Source organism: Pyrgilauda ruficollis, unplaced genomic scaffold (assembly GCF_017590135.1).
Source record: "Pyrgilauda ruficollis isolate IOZ18807 unplaced genomic scaffold, ASM1759013v1 scaffold56, whole genome shotgun sequence".
Classification (NCBI taxonomy): domain Eukaryota; kingdom Metazoa; phylum Chordata; class Aves; order Passeriformes; family Passeridae; genus Pyrgilauda; species Pyrgilauda ruficollis.
In genome coordinates this window covers 3,321,161-3,339,640 of record NW_024527266.1, presented here as the reverse complement: position 1 = coordinate 3,339,640, position 18,480 = coordinate 3,321,161, and the positions used below count along the sequence as shown (strand labels likewise).

General features: G+C 39.8%; 1 protein-coding gene across 9 annotated transcripts; it reads left to right on the top strand.

Moving 5' to 3' along the window:
- The first annotated feature begins 3,614 nt into the window (after nucleotides 1-3,614).
- Nucleotides 3,615-16,828, top strand: DMC1 (DNA meiotic recombinase 1). 9 transcript variants are annotated; one of them, XM_041481615.1, is made up of 14 exons: nucleotides 3,615-3,868; nucleotides 6,280-6,367; nucleotides 6,992-7,036; nucleotides 9,245-9,391; nucleotides 9,695-9,777; nucleotides 10,385-10,437; nucleotides 11,341-11,382; nucleotides 12,557-12,626; nucleotides 13,262-13,353; nucleotides 13,874-13,947; nucleotides 14,038-14,152; nucleotides 14,974-15,034; nucleotides 15,572-15,688; nucleotides 16,145-16,828. In XM_041481615.1, exons 2-14 carry the CDS (start codon nucleotides 6,311-6,313, stop codon nucleotides 16,212-16,214), a joined length of 1,026 nt encoding a protein of 341 aa, XP_041337549.1. In that variant the 5' UTR covers nucleotides 3,615-3,868; nucleotides 6,280-6,310; the 3' UTR covers nucleotides 16,215-16,828. The 9 variants fall into 9 exon arrangements, with proteins under 9 accessions (XP_041337549.1, XP_041337544.1, XP_041337546.1 ...); XM_041481610.1 differs by adding an exon at nucleotides 4,666-5,826 and having other exon boundaries at nucleotides 13,874-14,152; XM_041481612.1 differs by adding an exon at nucleotides 4,531-4,633 and having other exon boundaries at nucleotides 13,874-14,152.
- The last annotated feature ends 1,652 nt before the right edge of the window (nucleotides 16,829-18,480 follow it).

Genomic DNA, 18,480 nt, shown 5'->3' with positions numbered 1-18,480 from the left:
TTCTGTTTATCATAAAGTTAATATTAAGCTGAAGTAGAACAAGGTGCATTTATTCCAGAACAAAAATCTATGCATGTGGATTTAGTAAAGAGCAGTTATTTTGGCATTTGCAACAGCTGTTTAGAAAGCTCTCACAGTTTAAAAAAAGACCTGCACTTCCCAAAGTATACATTTCATGATTCAGAGTAATATATTTTACCAACTGCATTTTGGGTTTTTTTCAATAGCGATTAAAATAGAGATTTTTTATTTTTTTTTTGGTTTTGTTTTGTGCAGAGACTGATAAACTGTAAAAGGCTGCAGCATCAGTTGCTCAAGTAGAAAGAAGTGTTAAAAATGAGAAAGCTGCTTTAAAAAGACATATTTTAAAAAATATCTATTAGCATAGGTTAGAAATGTGCTCAAAGGGTTAGGGCAGTGGTTAGGATTAAGTTTAGGGTTGAGAGAGTCAAAGAGCCTACAGCTCCAGGAACACTGGGGCTGGAAAAGGCATGGCAAGGTGATCCTGGCAGGGCCCCAGCTTTGCTGCACCTACACCTGCCAGCACCACACTACATCTGATTTTATGGTATGTAGTGTCTATTATGAATGTTACTTTTTTTTCTTCTTTTTTATTTCTCTTTGTTACCCCTAAATCCAGCTTCAGCTCAGCTTTTCTTTGACTGATCACTGGTGATCACAGCCATCAGGCCAGCCAAGCCTGTGCCTTGCCTGCTGCCTTTATATCCCTGTATTCCTCAGCAAATCTCGTGCCCCCACTTCCCAAGGCTTCTGCTATTGCTCCATGCCTGCATTTCTCTGTGCTGCATCGCTGTGCTAGTCATAAGTCTCTTTTTCTACACAGAATAACTGTTTGTTACTTTTGTTTATATAAAATGATGGTTGTACCACACACAGATAAACAGAAGAAAAACAAATTAGCCATAGACCCGGTTAATTATGGAAACTGCTGTCACAGCTAACCAAGGAAAAGATACAGAAGGGTTGAGAGAAGTTCAAACAAAGCAAACCTGACAATTCTCAGTCCTGAGGCCTTGCACATTCAGTACAAAGTTTATGACAAATTACTGAGAGTGGCAATATCATATTCCAGGGTTGCGTGTTTCAGCTCCAAAAGTCACGAGCAGGTAAGAGCAAGCTGCACACACTACCACATACTCCATCATGTTTGGGTGGTTTTTTAGAACTGAAAATGCTGGCATTTTTTTCTCTTTTGGGGTAGAAAAAACCATGCAAGAATTAGAGTCTCTGTTACCTAAACTTTTAAAAGTAGAAATTAGCTCAAATATTGCATGTTTTTTACATGCATGGCACAGGGAAGGGTAGACAACAAGGGTAATGACAAGGATAGGCAAGGACTGAAATTGTCTAACTCTTTCTCAAAAGATAAAAGAAAATCCACAGCCTCCCCAGCCAAACAAACATCAGACTCTGCTTTGAGATAGATAATCTCCTGATGTCTCTTTCAGTTCTATTGTTCTCTATTACTAGTTTGTTTTATTATCTTAAATAAAAAATTCCTTGTGCATTCTCAAAATGGACAGGTTTTTTTTTTTAAATCTCCTTTGTCTTTTTGATAGATCACATGTGATACATGGATGATTGTCTCCATAAATCCTCTAACTCAGTTTAGGTTTTGCAAAATTTTCAAGTAGCCTTGTTTTTTCCAGTTTGCTTTTTTTTCCTAAATCATGTCATTCTTAATTATATATATAAAGAATTTCTAATTTCACAATCACCTATAAAAATAGTGAATCTTGTGGGGCTTGGACTGCTATCACTTACTGTGTTTGTATAGTTGACATACAGATTATTTATCTCTCACTTAGAAAAATACCCATTCCTGAACTCTCCAGTTGGTGTTTTGATATTACTGTTATCTTCTTTTCCAGCACATACAATCTGTTGTGTTCCTGACTTGACCTGACATCTCTTTAATGCCAGTGGGCACAGCCCTCTTAATTCACCACTTCCTTCATAGCTGCAATGCTGCACCACGGTCTGGACTGCACATCTTGATAGACAGAAGGGAGGTCTCTAATCCTATAACATATCCTGAGTGATTAACTCAAAGTAGCAAAATCTACCTTTTAATGTGCCTTTTAAACGCAGGATCACTCCCAATACTGTAGTATTGAATACTTTTGTCAAGGCTTAGCCTAAGAATCTCAAGACTGCAATGGAGACATAACTCAGTCCCCCAGTACCATCTCTATTCCTTCCAGTGATTCCATTTTAACAACAAAGCTCTCCTGTTACTTCAGTCTAAATTTCAGAGCTTGGCTGATCTGATATTTTGCCACTCCTTCCCTGAGTCCCATTGTATGCACAGAACTTTTGCAGCTCATCTTAGCTCTGACCAGAGATGGAAAACAAAACCTCAACAACAACAAAAACCCTCACGATGTCCCTATTGTAACCATGGATGAAGTTTGTGAGGATGAAAAAAAATCAGCTGGATACTTAATATTTTATGGTAATGGTTTGACTTGGTTCTTGTCCAAAGAGGTACAAGATCTCGAGTGAGAGGAAATGCACATCACAGGGGTGTGTCTCATTCCAGTACGTTCCTCAGGGATGGAAATGCATTGGTCAGCAGCAGAACCTGTAAAATGGAAGAAAACTGAGGGATGCCTCTACTCACTTGGGCCAATGTCTGACAGGATGGGCTCTGCGGGGTTATTGTACAACACCAGCTGGAAGCCAAATGAGCAATTAATGATCATACAATGTTTTGAAGTTGCAGAATGCAATTTATGGCCCAGAGCAGCTCTTCAGAGTGGGAAATGGTCTTAAGATTCTGTGCATTCATTGACCTTTCTGAGAACCATTTCACAACTAAAAGGATAATGAAGGGAAGGTAGTTTACAGAGTGAGGTATTTTCTGCTGCAGAGCTGCTCAGCAGCACCAGAAGGGCCACACTCTGCATTCTGTTCTGGAATAAAAGCATACTTTGTGAAGGAATTCACCTTTAAAGGGCTGTCTGCCTAAGTGCTCTTCTGGAATAGCTATTGCGGAATAATACAATTTTCAAAAGCTGCGCCAGCCGCTCCCTCTGTATAGACAAAGCCTTGTTCTCCCAGGGTTGGATTTTGGTACTTATAAAAACTGCTCGATGTTTGGGATGGGGACCCCGTGAGCACTGCTGTGGTGTGCTGATGATGGCACAGGGCCCTGGGTTTTGTTGCTTGGTTTCCTGACTTGGCTAAGAAATGGCTTGGAAAAGGTGCCCTTAACATCCCACCGGCAGAGGGTGGGGAAGTTTTCGCAAGCCACTTGGAACAGGCGGAGATGCTGCTCCAATCCCTTCTGCCATTCCAAGCCCACACAAGGGGCAGCCTGGAACTCCTCCTGCTCGCAGGAGATGTGATGTCTCCTTGACATGCAGTCCCGTACCAACTGTGCCACCAGAGGCGAGCTAAAATGAGCGACTGCTTTCCAAATACTGTCTCCAAGAAGCCTGCAGATGTCTCACAGAAGTGTTCATATCCTAAAAAGCACCTTTTCCATCCTTTTAAAATGGCAGATTAAGTCATGTGTATGACTCAGCCTCATTTTCTTGTCCTGTGACTCCAGGCAAGTCACTTCTCTTCCAGCTCCCTGACAGGTTTTGGCCATCCAATCCAAAAACGCCGTGTGTGCCTCGTTGAGGAAGATGCGTGAGCAGCACCCTGGAAAAACAAAAGGCAAACCTGCGTTGATCTAAATGCCTTCCAAAGCAACGCGCTGTTAACTAACGTTGTTTTTCCCAGCTGCAGAGTGAGGGCAATGCGATATTCCGGGTAGACAGCGATTAGAGCAGCTGATAAACCACGGGCGAAGGACTGACCGAACACGGAAACTGAGGCGCCCTGCGGCGCGGGGAGGGTGAGGGAAGGGAAGGGAAGGGAAGGGAAGGGAAGGGAAGGGCCCGGCCCGCCCTCATGGCGCCCCCGGGCCCCGCCCCGCGCCGCCGGCGGGAAGGCGGCGGGGCCGTGCCCTCAGGAGGAGCAAGGTGGGCGGCAGAGGCGAGCTCGGAGTCTTCGCCCCGGCTACTGCACCCACCTTCTCCCCCGGAGCTGCCCGGGCGTGAGCTGGGGATTTAATTACTGTTCTCATTTTGATGGGGATTTACGGTGCTCTGCGGGGGGAGGGAGATTCAGCGGTCCCTCGCCCTTTGGGAACAGAAATGTGCATCTCATGAGGAGGCAGCTGGCAAAGAAAAGCCGAATAAATCTGTGCGTTGATAACGATTAATCAGTTATTTTCCTCTGAGGCAACAGACGTGAGGCCGCGCCGCGGAGCCCCTTAGGGCAGGTCGGATCGCCCCCGATCCGGGAGCCGCGCTCTGCTGCCATTTCCTGCCGGCCAAGCCCGGGGGAGTTGCGGGGAGTGGGTCCCTGTCACTCCCGCAGGCTGCAAGGACACCGCGGTGTCCGGGTCTTGCTCACCGGTCCTTGGGTCCTTGAGGTGGCACAAGATTGTTGGTGGTTTTTCATGGATTTGCTCTGTTGTCTCAGACTTTCACCCTTTAATCTGTTTCACTGCAGGCAGTGGTGACTGGAATCCTTCAGGTGTGCCAACGCACACCAGCAGCAGGACAACAGTTCACTAGGCAGGAGGATTTTTTTCGTACCTAAAGCTTTAAATAGGGTGAGGTATAATTTCTCCATTTTCCCTAATAGCCTGCAGGAAGGCACAGGTCTGGGTCTGCCTCGTTTTTCTGCTGTGAGAAGCCAATTGCCTAAGGATGGGGAGTAGGAGAACAATCCCATAACCTGCTCAACGGTGGCTGAAGTCCAGGATTATGTGCATTTTGTGAGGATGTTTTTAATGAAGAAGGAGATTGTAATATAGTTTTAATGTCTCTTGTATTACTTGTTTTTCTTGCTTCGGTATTTGAAGCTAAGGGATTTTTCAAATCTCCCAAAGTATTTTTTAATTAGTGTTTTGCTGTAATTATGTGAAGGCGTGATTTGTCACTCCATAATTGTCAGAGTTCTGAAACAGATAAATATACCATGACACTGTCAGAAACAACTGATTTTATAAGAATGTTTCCATTAAATGCTAACAGAATAAGACAATTCAGAAATTCTGATATCCTGTTCCTTTCTTACCCAGCCTCTATATACACAAGATTCTTGCAAGCAAATTAGTATCCATTTATAAGCTGAAAAAAAGACCTTTTGCAGATACTTAGCCTAAACTATCCTAACCTCTGTTAGACATAACCCATCTTATAGTTTGTGGATTTTGTTAACAAATGAGCAAGTAAATATATGCACACATTTTGATGTGGTGGTCTACAAAACTTTTGATCATCCAGAGCTAGAACACCAAGTGTAAGCTCACAATCTAAACAGAAGAAACTTAACCTGTTTACAAAGCCACAAAAATGAAAGAGTAGTTTGGTTATAAGATCATATTTCTAAGGAACTACTTTGTATTCACCATTCTTGCATTCATAAAATTTATGGAGGTCACACTTTGCTCATTTAACCACGGTGTCACTAAATGCCTATTCCAGTTCTAGGCCTTGCTTAAAGGAAGCCACATGGAGAGGGCAGTGAAGCTGTGCTGGAGTACAGACATGGCAAGTTAGCCATGAAAAAAAACATGAAATGAGCTCTCTGTATATGGGTTTGCATAATAAAAGTTCCAGGTTTTTATTACCCTTCTTTTGTTCTCTCCATGCAAGCATACTCCTAACAGCCATTACCTGCATGTCTTCAGCATTTATTGGTCATTTTGAACCTCAGCAAGAACTTCAAAACAAATATATCTTTAATAATCTGCTCTCAAGATACATCACTAAGGAGTTGTAGCCTTCTCAGCACTGTTTTGTGAGTTTTCTGTCGCATAAAGATGGAGAGGCTCAGCTGTTGCATTGCCTTTCCATTACCCATTCTGTCTGCAGCTATGCTGACTTTTGTTATAAAAACACAGACTGCCTTTAGCATTCTTACCAGAATAAATTCCACTAGTGATAATTAATTTTAAATGTTCCCACCTCCAAAACTCATCTCTGACCCAAGATTCTCACAAGGCAATGAGATCTCTTTTCCTAATACCTATGAAGCCCTTTCTGGCCAAACTGGTTCATCTGAGTGTAAAGCCATAGATTTTCTCCTTTTGGCCTGGTAGGTCAGATAATGAAGAGTTGGAAGAATCCAAATTCAATTCCGTATATGATGTCATACTGACATGTTTCTGTAGTTCAAGGACTTCTTTAAAGTCCTTTTACAGACATTTACTCATTTATTGCCTCCCATGACTGTCTTTGCATTTCCCACTAGTGATCAATACTTTATTGCGTGCTCTTTCACGATGAAGGCCATGGAGGATCAAGTAGTCCAAGAAGAACCAGGATACCAGGATGATGAGGTAAATTTGTTATTGATTGAAAACTATGTGCAGGAAACATCTGAAGTTATTTTGATAGTGTTAAGACACCCATGGAGGAACAGGAGATCCCCAAAAACCATCAGGGAGTTCAATGCATTTAAATTTTTTTTCCAGTCTTCTACCAAGAAAATCTCATTCCCCATGTCCCTGTACAGCCTGGCTCTCCAAGTAATCTTCATTAACCTTTCAAAAGCTGTGCACTGTTTTTAATGGGATTATCATTATTTCATCATATTTTACACTTCTATATTAAATGCAAGTTAATTTTCTGCTATCAGTTAATTTTCTGCTTCTGAAGAATGATCATCAGCGCGAAAAGAGTGAGAAATTATGGCAGAAAAGCTGAAGATTATGATGGTGCTAACACAAGTTTTATTAGCACAGCAGAGGATTAATTGCCTGTGAAGATACACTTTATGGAGAAGATGATAGGAAACATGTAGGCCTTTTTGGCTCACTATGGCTTTGCTTATTTCAGTTGTCCAACAAGTTATGTATTATTTGTGAAAAATCAATGTTTACAAATCTGAAACAGTCATGTAGTGAGATAGATGTAATAACAAGAAAAAGCAACATCTGGTTTTTTTCTGCTCTTTTGTTTAGGAATCCTTTTTTCAGGATATTGACCTGCTGCAGAAGCATGGAATTGTAAGTATTAGCAGTCACTTGATCACACAGAATTGTCCCTCAAAAGCTACTGTGAGGTTGCTTCCAAAATGGTATACACGTTGATGCGAATAACTGAAATTCCTCCTTGCAGTAAGTTCTAACTCAGTCAGTGGAGACAAATTTTGCCTTTGGTGATAAGACAGATTTTTAGAAAATCTCATTCACATCAGATTCCTAAATAAAGTGTCAAGATACTCAAAGTATTTAGCACCTAGCTCTCTTGAAAAACCAACTGCTTGCTAATTTATTTGAAAACTGTGTGATAGATTATTTCCTGTTCCTGCCAATCTTTGTAATTACTCCTGCATTTTTGGTGCCTGTGAAATTACACTGTGACAATTGTTACCATACTATTTTCAGCATGCTGGTGCAGGGGGGTAGAGTAGGAGTGAGGAAAATATTAGTAGCTAGAGAAATAAGTGGTTAGTTTTCTTCATCAAATGTGAATTTATATCATTGCTACCATCATCACATAAACATCACCTATTTATTTTAATTACAATTATTATATGTTTATCTAGGAGACTGGCACATGGATTGGAATCCTGTTATAATCAGAGTTATAGAAGCAGAATAAAAAAGTTAGGTTTGCCTGAAGTAATGTGAGATTTGATAAAAGTGACTTCAGACACATAAAAATGGGAAGGACATACCACAGTGACTCATCATTAGTCAGCACTGTAGTTACTGTGCTGACCACGTCAGCAGTGCAAGTGTTGGCAATTTTTTTTTAATTGGCAGTTCATTGTCAGTTTTAAAGATAGTTCTGAAGAAGGATCACATGGTTGGGAGCTCAACCTATGGGGCAACATAGGAAAAACAAAAAAATTATTGCTCAAAAAATTTAGCAAGCTGATCAAAGAGGGTGACCTGAGCTGGGAGGGAGCTGTACTACCCTGTCAGTATGAAACAAGGCATGGCATTCACAGAATGATACAAATGTATGAAAGAGTTTGAAAACTAAGAATAGTTACTTTGGCTGTTCTTCTGGGCTTGTAAAGGTTTTCTGCTCCGTTCCATTATTTTTTTTCTTTCTTCCAAGTGGTTATTCCCATACCTCAGAGGAAGTTTTTGTTCTCAGCTGTGCCAGCTAAAAGCTTTGTGCAAACATAGGATGACCTATATATATTAAATTAGTTTACCTGGAGAAATAATTTTTGTGGGTTTAGAATTTTTTTTCAAGGAGTAGAGAGAAAAATATTTACTGGTGTGTGCCCAGAAAGAGAATCAGATTAGAACAACTGGTACTGTGATTCGGTGATCTAAAGTATTTGGTAGGGTTTAAGGTGCTGTTACCCCTCAGCCTCTGCTGAGTGTCACACACGTATCACAGGATGAGAAATAAGCTTTGAAATAAACATGACTAATTTCTCACACAACTCCCCCCCTCCCTTTTTATGCTCTATGTACCCACACACTCTAGATAAACAGTTATATGTCCAGTTCATTTTTTTTTTTTCAAAGAAAAATCTTGGCCAGAAATGGCAAATTGATGTATTATCCCACACCTTTCACATAGTATGTTTTCTTGTGAGTAAGCTGTTCTTGCTTTTACATGTCCAGTGATGTCAGAATCATAAAATGAAGTGAAGGAAGGTAAAATATGTCAGTAGGGTGCTGTCTGAAGTTGTGCTGTTCCCAGTTTATGAAAAACGAGTAGCTCACTCCACCCAAAGTGTCAGTCAGATCTGCAGGATACATGTGTTTTAAACTGGACATGCAGAAATAGCACAGCAGTTAGACTCAGTTTGCAGTGATCCATGTGAATCAGCTGCCAACTACCCACCACCAGATTATCTGGTTTACAGATTATCTGTGCTAAGGGACCAAGGACAGACTGAGTGTTACAGGGTCCACACTATCTGAAGTAATTCTGTACTGCTTCTTTACTATCAGCTGTGATCTAGAAAAACTGGCACTGAAAGGGGAGAGGTAAATACCCAGACATCTTTATCTCAAAACCATCAGGAGCTGCTCTCTGCACCATGATCCCTCACACCAGTGCTACTCAAAATTTTGTTTTGATGGTGTCGCAAACTACACAATGAAGAGTTTTCTGTAAATCTGTTTCTTTCGTGGTGAAAACATAGGCATATAAATGTAAACTTAAAATATTTTGCAAAGGTTTACTTCACCTTCTAGTTGTTAACTGTCCTGAGTACTCACAGAAGGGAAATTTCTTTGCAGAACGTAGCAGATATTAAAAAGCTGAAGGCAGTTGGGATTTGCACAATCAAAGGAATCCAGATGACCACAAGAAGGGCACTGTGCAACGTGAAGGGGCTCTCAGAGGCCAAAGTGGACAAGATTAAAGAAGCTGCAAACAAGCTTGTTGTAAGCCAGTCACTTTCCTGAGAGTTTGAACTTAATGCTGGCCTCTCCAAAATGCTGTGCAAAATTTCTCTTAGCGGATTTCCCACTGCATCATCAAAATAATTTTGAAAATTATTCTTCCTGTTACTCTAAGGCATAATACTTTATACTCCACAACCACCAGACAAATGCTGTGGTGCTTTTTATACCGAACCCACAGGAATGAGGCTAGGGGGGAAAGAAGATATTTATGTGGAATACTGCACTTTTAACTTCAGGTTGAAGCTAAAATAAACCTCTTGTGTTCTCTTTGGTCCTCCCTAGGAACCAGGCTTCCTCACCGCTTTTGAGTACAGTGAAAAACGGAAGATGGTATTTCATATTTCCACTGGCAGCCAGGAATTTGAGTAAGCTTATCTCTTATATCTTTCCTTCATCCAAATGTTCCCAATAATCATTTTAATTGTCTTTAATGAGATACAGAAATACGAGGGAATAAATACTCAGCTAGGACACACAGATTCCCCTTGCATTTGGAGTTAGTGCTGGCTTAAAGAAGTCTACATCAATAAGCACCAAAACTACTTTCCTGAGAGGAAAATGGACTTTGTACAGTCGCTGTAAATAAATAGTTGGCATTCAGAAATCTTGATGGCATAATTTTTTTGCTTATCAAAATAATCTGCAGGTTTCAGGTGAAAATTACCAGTCTTCAAGTCTTCCCTTGAGATATTCTTGGAATGTTATTTTCAAATATTATTTTCAATGCTATTTTCTCTCCTTTCTTGCCAGTAATAATTTGTATAGATCTTTCTCTTGCACACAAAAAGGGAAGTAAAGACAGAGATAATTCTTTATTAATCAATGATCATTTAGTGCCCTGCACTTCATGCATCAAGTGAGGAGCTATAGGGCAGAAATTACTTTCCTTAAAGTAGTAAAAATGTCTCTGTTTTACTTTCCTTTTGTGGTTTTTTGGGTTTAACTATATCATAATCCTCTCCCTTTCTGCAGTAAACTTCTGGGTGGTGGGATTGAAAGCATGGCAATCACTGAGGCCTTTGGAGGTGAGAAAACCACAAATGAGTTAAACCAAACAAATAATTGCAACTTAATTTAGATTTTAATTCAACTTGGATTACTTCTATCAAATTTACCACATTGTAGTTACAAAGATGAGTATCTGCATGAGTGCAAGAAGAAATAATCCACTTCTCTTTATGTTTTCCCCTTTTTCCTCTTCATTTGCTTGCAGACTAAGTTTGAGCTGAAGTAATCATTACTGGGCATGCTGATTCAGCACAACATAGCATTACTAAGACTATTACTAACTTGCCAGAGTTCTCCCTGATGCAATGTAACAAAATTGCCACAAAAGGTATTTTAGTTATGCACACCTAAGGTACACTGCATTTTATGTAAGATTTTGAAATTACAATTAAGCTGCTGTTACAGTACACCGAATTAGTTGGTGCTTGACACTTCAGCAATAAGAGTTCATAAAACACAGTAGTTCATAAAACACAGTTTCATAAAACTCTTCCCTTTAGAAGAGATAAACTGGAGACTAATGTGTTTTGCTAGAATGAGATTAATAAACTTGTAAGCTTCTCCTTGATTATTTTACTGGAAATGAAACTGGTCTAGGTTAATGGAATCAACCATTTCTTCCCCACCCTGCCCCCTCACTATCACTTTTCCACAGGTGCCATATGGTTTTAACTTCCACACACAAGAGAATGACTTCAGCAGTCAAGCACGATCAAATTAAAGCATTTCAGATTTTGCTTTTCATGTAACACATTTCTCCTGCACAGAATATGATTTAGAAATTGAGGTTAAATGATTTTAAAAGGTAGAGATTGAGGTGAATTTTGGAAGTAAGGGTTTCTAACTGCAGTAATTCCTGAATCTGTCAAACTTTGAAAAATAAACCCTGACTCTTCTTTTCCCTTCTCTTTATTTAACAGAGTTCCGGACAGGCAAAACCCAGCTATCTCACACTCTTTGTGGTAGGTATTACACCTTAAAATAGAGTGATGTTTCTTCTCAGTGAATTCATTGTTTACCACTGTATCAGAATTAAACACATAGAGAAAAGTCAGAATCTTTTATTTCTACAAATACAGTGAAACAGACCTTGGTGACTCTTACCTCCATAAACTGTGTTTGAGTAGAGAACTCATATAAATGGTTGCTTTTTAATACTGGTCACATCCATGAAAGTTGTGAAGATGTTTTGGATAGACCAGTGAAACACACCATCTGGAAAAGCAGAGCACAAATATGGGTCACATGTAGATGGGGCATTGCTCAGAAAAGGGCAGAGGAAAAATTTTTTCTCAGCAACTCTTTGAGTGTCCTGGTTTCAAGAGGTTTTGCTGAATATGACATTCTGAAAGGGCACAGAAAGGGTACTACTGGCTGTCAGTGACTGCATAAACAGACTTTGGCAGTCACCATATATGGGCAGTGCCAAAAACAGCAGGACTCTGATTCCCAGAGATATCTCTCAATGTGTAAAGAGAAGTAAGCAATAGCTTATGTAACTATTAATGCTGCTGGAATTACCAGACACTGGGTAGGCAAATTCTATTAAATTAACCCCCTATATTATAAAGTGAAATATGGCATGTTCTGGAAAAACAAGGCCTCTTCTGGTTAGTACAGTGTAATGGTCACAGAGTCATACCCTTTTGCATGAATGATTACAACTGGATTGAGTATTTTAGCTTATTCATTCCAAAGAGACTACACCCACAATCAGCAGCTATTTGCATATCAGGAAAAAATCATATCCAAAGAATTTTTGATCATATGAGTTACAGCTGGAAAAAGTGCCTACTAAGTCAATAGAATTAATTGGGCAGAGGATAAGAAGAGATTTTGTGTGTAAGAACTCACAAATAATATCCCTAAAATACTCAGATTTACTGATGGTACTGAGTAAAACAGTTTTGACACCATTAATTAAATCTCATCTGATCTACAATCGAGAAAAGCGGCTTGAGTTTATTCTCAAGATGGCAGTAAGATAAGACACTCCTGATTTTCACATTGATTAAAACTGGCAGTTCTTTGTGATATGGATAAACAGTTGTTTTTTATTTAAAAAATAATCATAGATGGAGTAAGAAAATATTTTTTTCCTGCTTTTTCATTTTAATCTTGTATGCTTCTCTGTAGTGACAGCTCAGCTCCCAGGACCAGGCTACACAGGTGGAAAGATTATCTTCATTGATACTGAAAACACTTTGTATCTTTTTGACTGGTGTGATGTACTGGAAAGTTAGTTCATTTTAGTTAGTCATAAGGAAGCTTCATATATGTAAAACATGACTGGCACAGAAATCGTGGAGAGCACAGTGTGTAGTGGCCCCCAAGGAAGTGAGTTTTTCTTTTGTCATTTGATGTAATCCAGTCTGGAAAAATTAGTTAAGAATTAGATTTTATTTTAACTGGGACTTGTTTGTTTGTTTGTTTTTGGGGGTTTTATGTTTTTGTGATCTAGTAGGCCTCCTACAGGTTATAGCAGCTTTTCTATTCAAGATAAATTTATCTAAGTACTAAACACTATTTTTAACATTTCACATTTGCAGTAGACTGTGTATAAACAGGTTTTGCTCACAGCTAAATTCCTAGAGCACAGATATCCATATGTCAACCCCCCGCCTCAAACCCTAAACACAAAACAATTACCATCGTGAGCCCTAAACTATCTTTAGGGTACGTGGGACAGCCTGAAGACAAAAAGTCAGTCTTCTCTAGGACTAAAATAAATATTCTTCTTTTTTTTTTTTCGCCCTCCATAGTCCTATTTTGGAATGGAGTTTTATTATTTTCAGAGCACGGTTTGCACAAGGAGAAATCCTTAACTGTGACTCATGCCAGCCGACCAGACCGCCTGCGTGACATTGCTGATCGCTTCAATGTTGACCACGAGGCAGTGCTTGACAACGTGCTGTATGCACGTGCATACACCAGTAAGACCATTATTGCAATTGGCATGATAGCTAGGGTTTTTTCCTCTCAGGTTTTTTCTCTCTCTGTTTCCATTTTAATAGTTCTCAGTTTATTAACACTTCTCAGTTTCTTAACAGCTCAACACGCTTTCTGTCACAAGACACCGCTTTAAAACGTTAAGAAATTTTTAAATAAGACTTCTTTAAGAGTGCAATATAAACATAAATAATACGATTAAAACATTTTCTATGTGTCATTTAATTCAACATTAAATTAAAATGTATACATTGCTTTTCAGTTCTTAACACGACAAACAGTTGTCTTCATGCAGAGTGAAGATTTTCACAAAGAGGTTTTGTGAGATGGGTGAGAGGAAGCTGGAACCTGCAAAATAGATTGTTACTGGGCACTGGGTTTAAAACTGCTGGCAATGAAAATATAACCAGTGCATACATTTAAAGTGGAATTTTAAAATTCAGGCTTTTGTTCCTTCGGAGTTCTTTCTGATCCTAATTTCTCTTGGCAACTGCTTCCCACTAGGTGAGCATCAGATGGAATTGCTTGACTATGTAGCAGCCAAGTTCCATGAGGAAGCTGGTATCTTCAAGTTATTGGTACAAGACTTCTGTATGCTTACTGTTCTCAGAATAAGTGTTCCTGTTTTCTTTTGCTATATTTACTTACCTAGCATGATTACAATGCAGATCATTGACTCCATAATGGCACTTTTCCGTGTGGATTTCAGTGGTCGTGGAGAGTTGGCTGAACGACAACAGAAACTAGCTCAGATGTTGTCAAGGCTCCAAAAAATATCAGAAGGTATGGGAAATATTGCAAGATTTGGAAAACATGGGCTGGAGTCACTACCAGTAGCTGTTGGTAGCACAACAGTAGTCCAAGTTATTATCAATCAGGCACTGGCCCAGGGAGCTTTTCTCACTTTACACCTCTGTCAGTTACCAAAAAGATCAAACTGATAATATATTATTTCAAGACGACAGACTGAGAAAACTTAAGAACTTTCCAACATTTAGAGTTTTTCAAGAAATACTGTCAGGTCCTAAATGAGATAATAGGTTGTGGAACTGGACAAATACTCAGTAATTTTCTTCCCCAAACTTCAACAGTCTAAATACAAAAGAAAGACAGAGAAAAGAGGATGAAGGCATAGAAAAATAAAAAAGCCGTGCCTCTTGCCACTTTCTCAGCACTTTGCAATGCTTTGAGGGATGATGGCAGGATGAATAGAGTTCCTTCTCTTTGGAATGTCTCAGAAATGTTGATGAGGAATGAATAAATGCTTTTTTCCTGAAATAAAAAAAAAAAAAAAAGGCAAACAGAGAAAGGGAAGGAGAGAGAGCTGAGGGCAGGGAGCCAACAGAGAATAGACGGGAACTGAGAAAGACTTGTTCACTGGAATTGAGAGAAGGGCTCATTTTTGGTTATTACAGCTGAAGCTGTGCAAGAGCAAAGGCTATGTCCTGATTAACTGCAGCCATCAGTCATAAAGAATATTTTCTTCTCGTTCATTTGAAATTTGAAGTGCTTCAGCAGAAACCTTGCTTTTACCATGGATGAGAGAATATTTTGGAATTCTAACTGAATGAAGTCTACTTTCTTTGCAATGTTTTCTCTTGCAGAATATAACGTGGCTGTGTTTGTGACCAACCAGATGACTGCTGACCCAGGAGCAACCATGACGTAAGATACTTCTTCTCTCTTTTAAAAAAATTCCTGTATTTTGTATTACGTATTAAACAGAAATGAGAAGTGAGATTGTAAGGTGCAAGAGGCACTGAAATGAAAGATCAGATTGGTCATTGTTCCCTGTGCTATTAGGAATTCCTGCATAAATGACCTCTGGAAGTTTCTCTCAGTTTTTTGGAATCTTTTTTACATGTATCTGCTGCCTGCTATGGTGGTATGATTTCACTGTGACTTAAATAAAGAAAATGAGCTATAAAAAATATTGAAAAAGCACCACATTTTCCTTTGGAGCAGCTTATATGTGATATTTACGGCGTGTATTTCTTGAGTCTATTGAATGCAATGACAGAAAAATGATGCCAGCATTGAACATTTGAACATATTGAGACAAGTGTGCTAAAGTTGAGTTTCTAATGTATTTCCCTATTGATTATTCATTACTGAGTTGAATAGGGCTCGGTCTGACAGTTAATCACAGTATTAACCTCTGGAATTTGCACAGTGATCACCACAATTTTCTTGCTAATTCAGCTTTCAGGCAGACCCAAAAAAGCCCATCGGGGGCCACATCCTTGCTCATGCTTCCACTACCAGGATCAGTTTGAGGAAAGGGAGAGGGGAGCTGCGTATTGCCAAGATCTATGACAGGTAAATCACCTTTCCCTCACAGGAGGGAAGGTGATGAAGTTCAAGGTACTGAAACTTTCTGGATTCTACATTGGGAGAAAATCTGAAAGGACAAACTAATTAGCAGATTAAACAACTCATTAAAGTTGTCTTGCACATTGCATACATTAAATAACATAATCGTTCATCATAAATCCTACTAGATGCTCAGCTCTTAATGAAGACCATCAAATACTTTGGTAGGACTGGTGGTCCCTTGGCAGGAAAATTCTGGACATATTAAATTCCTAAGTTTTCCTGACACGATAATTTCACATTTTCTGCCCCTGATGATATTGATCACGTTCTACAGTTTGCACATAGGTGTAAAGGCACTGAGGTATTCCAGGTTGCTAACACACACAACATTTTGGAGACTGTTTCACAACTGCATTTTACATGGAGAAACCACAAATTTCTTGTTTCTTTTTCTCCCAGCCCTGAGATGCCTGAAAACGAAGCCACATTTGCAATAACTGCCGGAGGGATTGGGGATGCCAAAGAATAGGTTGAAAAATGATGTAAATGTACAGCTAAAAACCAGCTGGGCAGTTGAGATGAAGATTTGTGAAAGCTCAACAACTACCTGGCTGCATTTGTAGCTTTTTGGAGATATTTAAGATATTTTGGGAGAAAACTGGGATGGGCTTCGTACAGTTCGCTTTTGCTGAACTAAAATTTTGGTCATTTAGGATTTTTGTTTTTCAGTTGAACTTTTAGCACACAAAGATTTAAGCCATTAGATTGTGAATTGTTCTTAGAATCCTTTTCCTACCTTGTGTGAAAATCAAACCTGTCCTTTGATATGGGAGTGAATGTACTCTTTCTTAATTTATTTCAAAGAGAGTGTCTAAGCGGAAGAATTTAACAGTGTGAAATGCAACAGAACTGGAATAAACTCAGTTATAAAATTGACATATATAGATGGAAAAGGCAGTGGGAGGAACAACAGCTCAAGAACTTGATGGATTTTCACGTACTGTAGAGGAACAAGTTTTAAGAATATGTTTTTAAACATTTTTATCTTGACTAGATAATGTTCATGTTTTTATTTAGCATTTTCTACTTTTTGGACAGAATGTTTTAAACCTGTTCTTATTAAAGTTAAAAATAAAGACTATGAATTAGAACAGAAGTCTGACTATGTTTGGGTGCTTTGAATTAAACTCTCCTCTCAAAAATCTCATTGATCTTTCATGAGAATAATAATCTGGGTGTAACCCAGTACCTTAAAACCTTTTTTCTAGTTCTCTAGAGAAACAAACTTGATATAATTGGCTTGTCATTCTTCTAGTATAAGTAAGACTATTAAAGATTACTATTAAGTAATATTAAATATTGTTACTATTAAAAAGAATAAAACAAATCCTGTGGCTAGATAGGAGAGGCTGGCACCAGTGCTTACACCAAGGAAAAGGCACTTAACATTCAGCTTGCTGAGGGAGCCAGCCAGCACAGGCACAGCTCTGAACTAGCAGGAGATGTAGGTCACAGGGGGCAAAAGAAGAAGCTGGGAATGAAGAGGGAAACAGGGCACTGGGGGCCAAAATAACAGTTCCTTTTACAATATCTCCAATGCTCATGGAATTGCTTGTTTTAAATAAATTAAACAACACATACACGCACACACACACACACGGATATAATGGGGAAGTCTTACTTTGTTCTCTGGTATTTACAATGAGTCTGATTTTGGTATCTGGTCAAAGAACTTGTCCTCACTGGCAAAAGAATTTTTTTGTTTAGATTACCAAATGCACGTAAGATGCAATGACCAGAAATTCATGAAAGAGAAGCCTGACATTTTAGCCAGGCTTTTCCTTGTGACACACCTAGAGGGCTTAAGGAAGTGTTTCTTAACAGATAGTTGGTATTTTTCCTGAGGTAAAGCACTACTTTTCACAGTGGAGAAAAGTCTAGAGAGCTGTAGGCTGGAAAGCTGGTTCATCTGGGAAAGCCAGGAATGGATCAGCCATTGTCATTTACTGCAATGTCCAGTGCTTTGCATGTGCCAGGCTTTCCCACACTAGGCATTTTTATCCAGTGGCCAAGTACCCAGTGTCAGTGAGCGTGCAGTGTCACTTGACTCCCTGCCACCCACTTAAAAGACCCAGGTTTCTTACAGAAACATTCCTGCATTTTATTTTAAGCACTCAGATTGCTTTTTGCTTTCTCACACATGTGATACATACATACATATATATATATGTATATATATATATATAGCATGTGAAACTAAAATGGGAATTTGCGTGTCGTTCTAGGCTGTTATTTTTATCCAAGGGTCTGAAAGTAAAGGGGCCTTGCTTTCCCTTCTGCCAGTATAAGCATCTTTTGACAACCTGAGAGCCCAGAAATGACTGCTGATAGCGATAACACGGTGTGGGCCGGGGCTGTGTTCGGCTGGTGTAACCCCGCCATCCATGGGACACGGCGCCTTGTGCCAGGACACGATGACCTAAGTAGCGCACACACAGCACAAAAGGATTTACGGTCTGTGCTGCGTAATCGCCTCGTGGATGATTCTGCCTTTCAGCAAGGAATCTCTGGCTCATATGGGGAATTCTCCCCCGGCCTGCCGGCGCTCAGGCGACAGCAAACATCATGGCCGCTGTCACTCTTCTCCTGCCCCCGCGCCGCCCCGAGATCCCCCTGCTAATCTGGCAGGGAATAACCTCGGCCCGCCGGAGCCGCCACAGAGGTCCAAAGGGCCGCTCCCGCCCCGTCGCCCAGCGTCCCTTTATTGTTCCGCCATTGTCCCATCATCGTGTCCT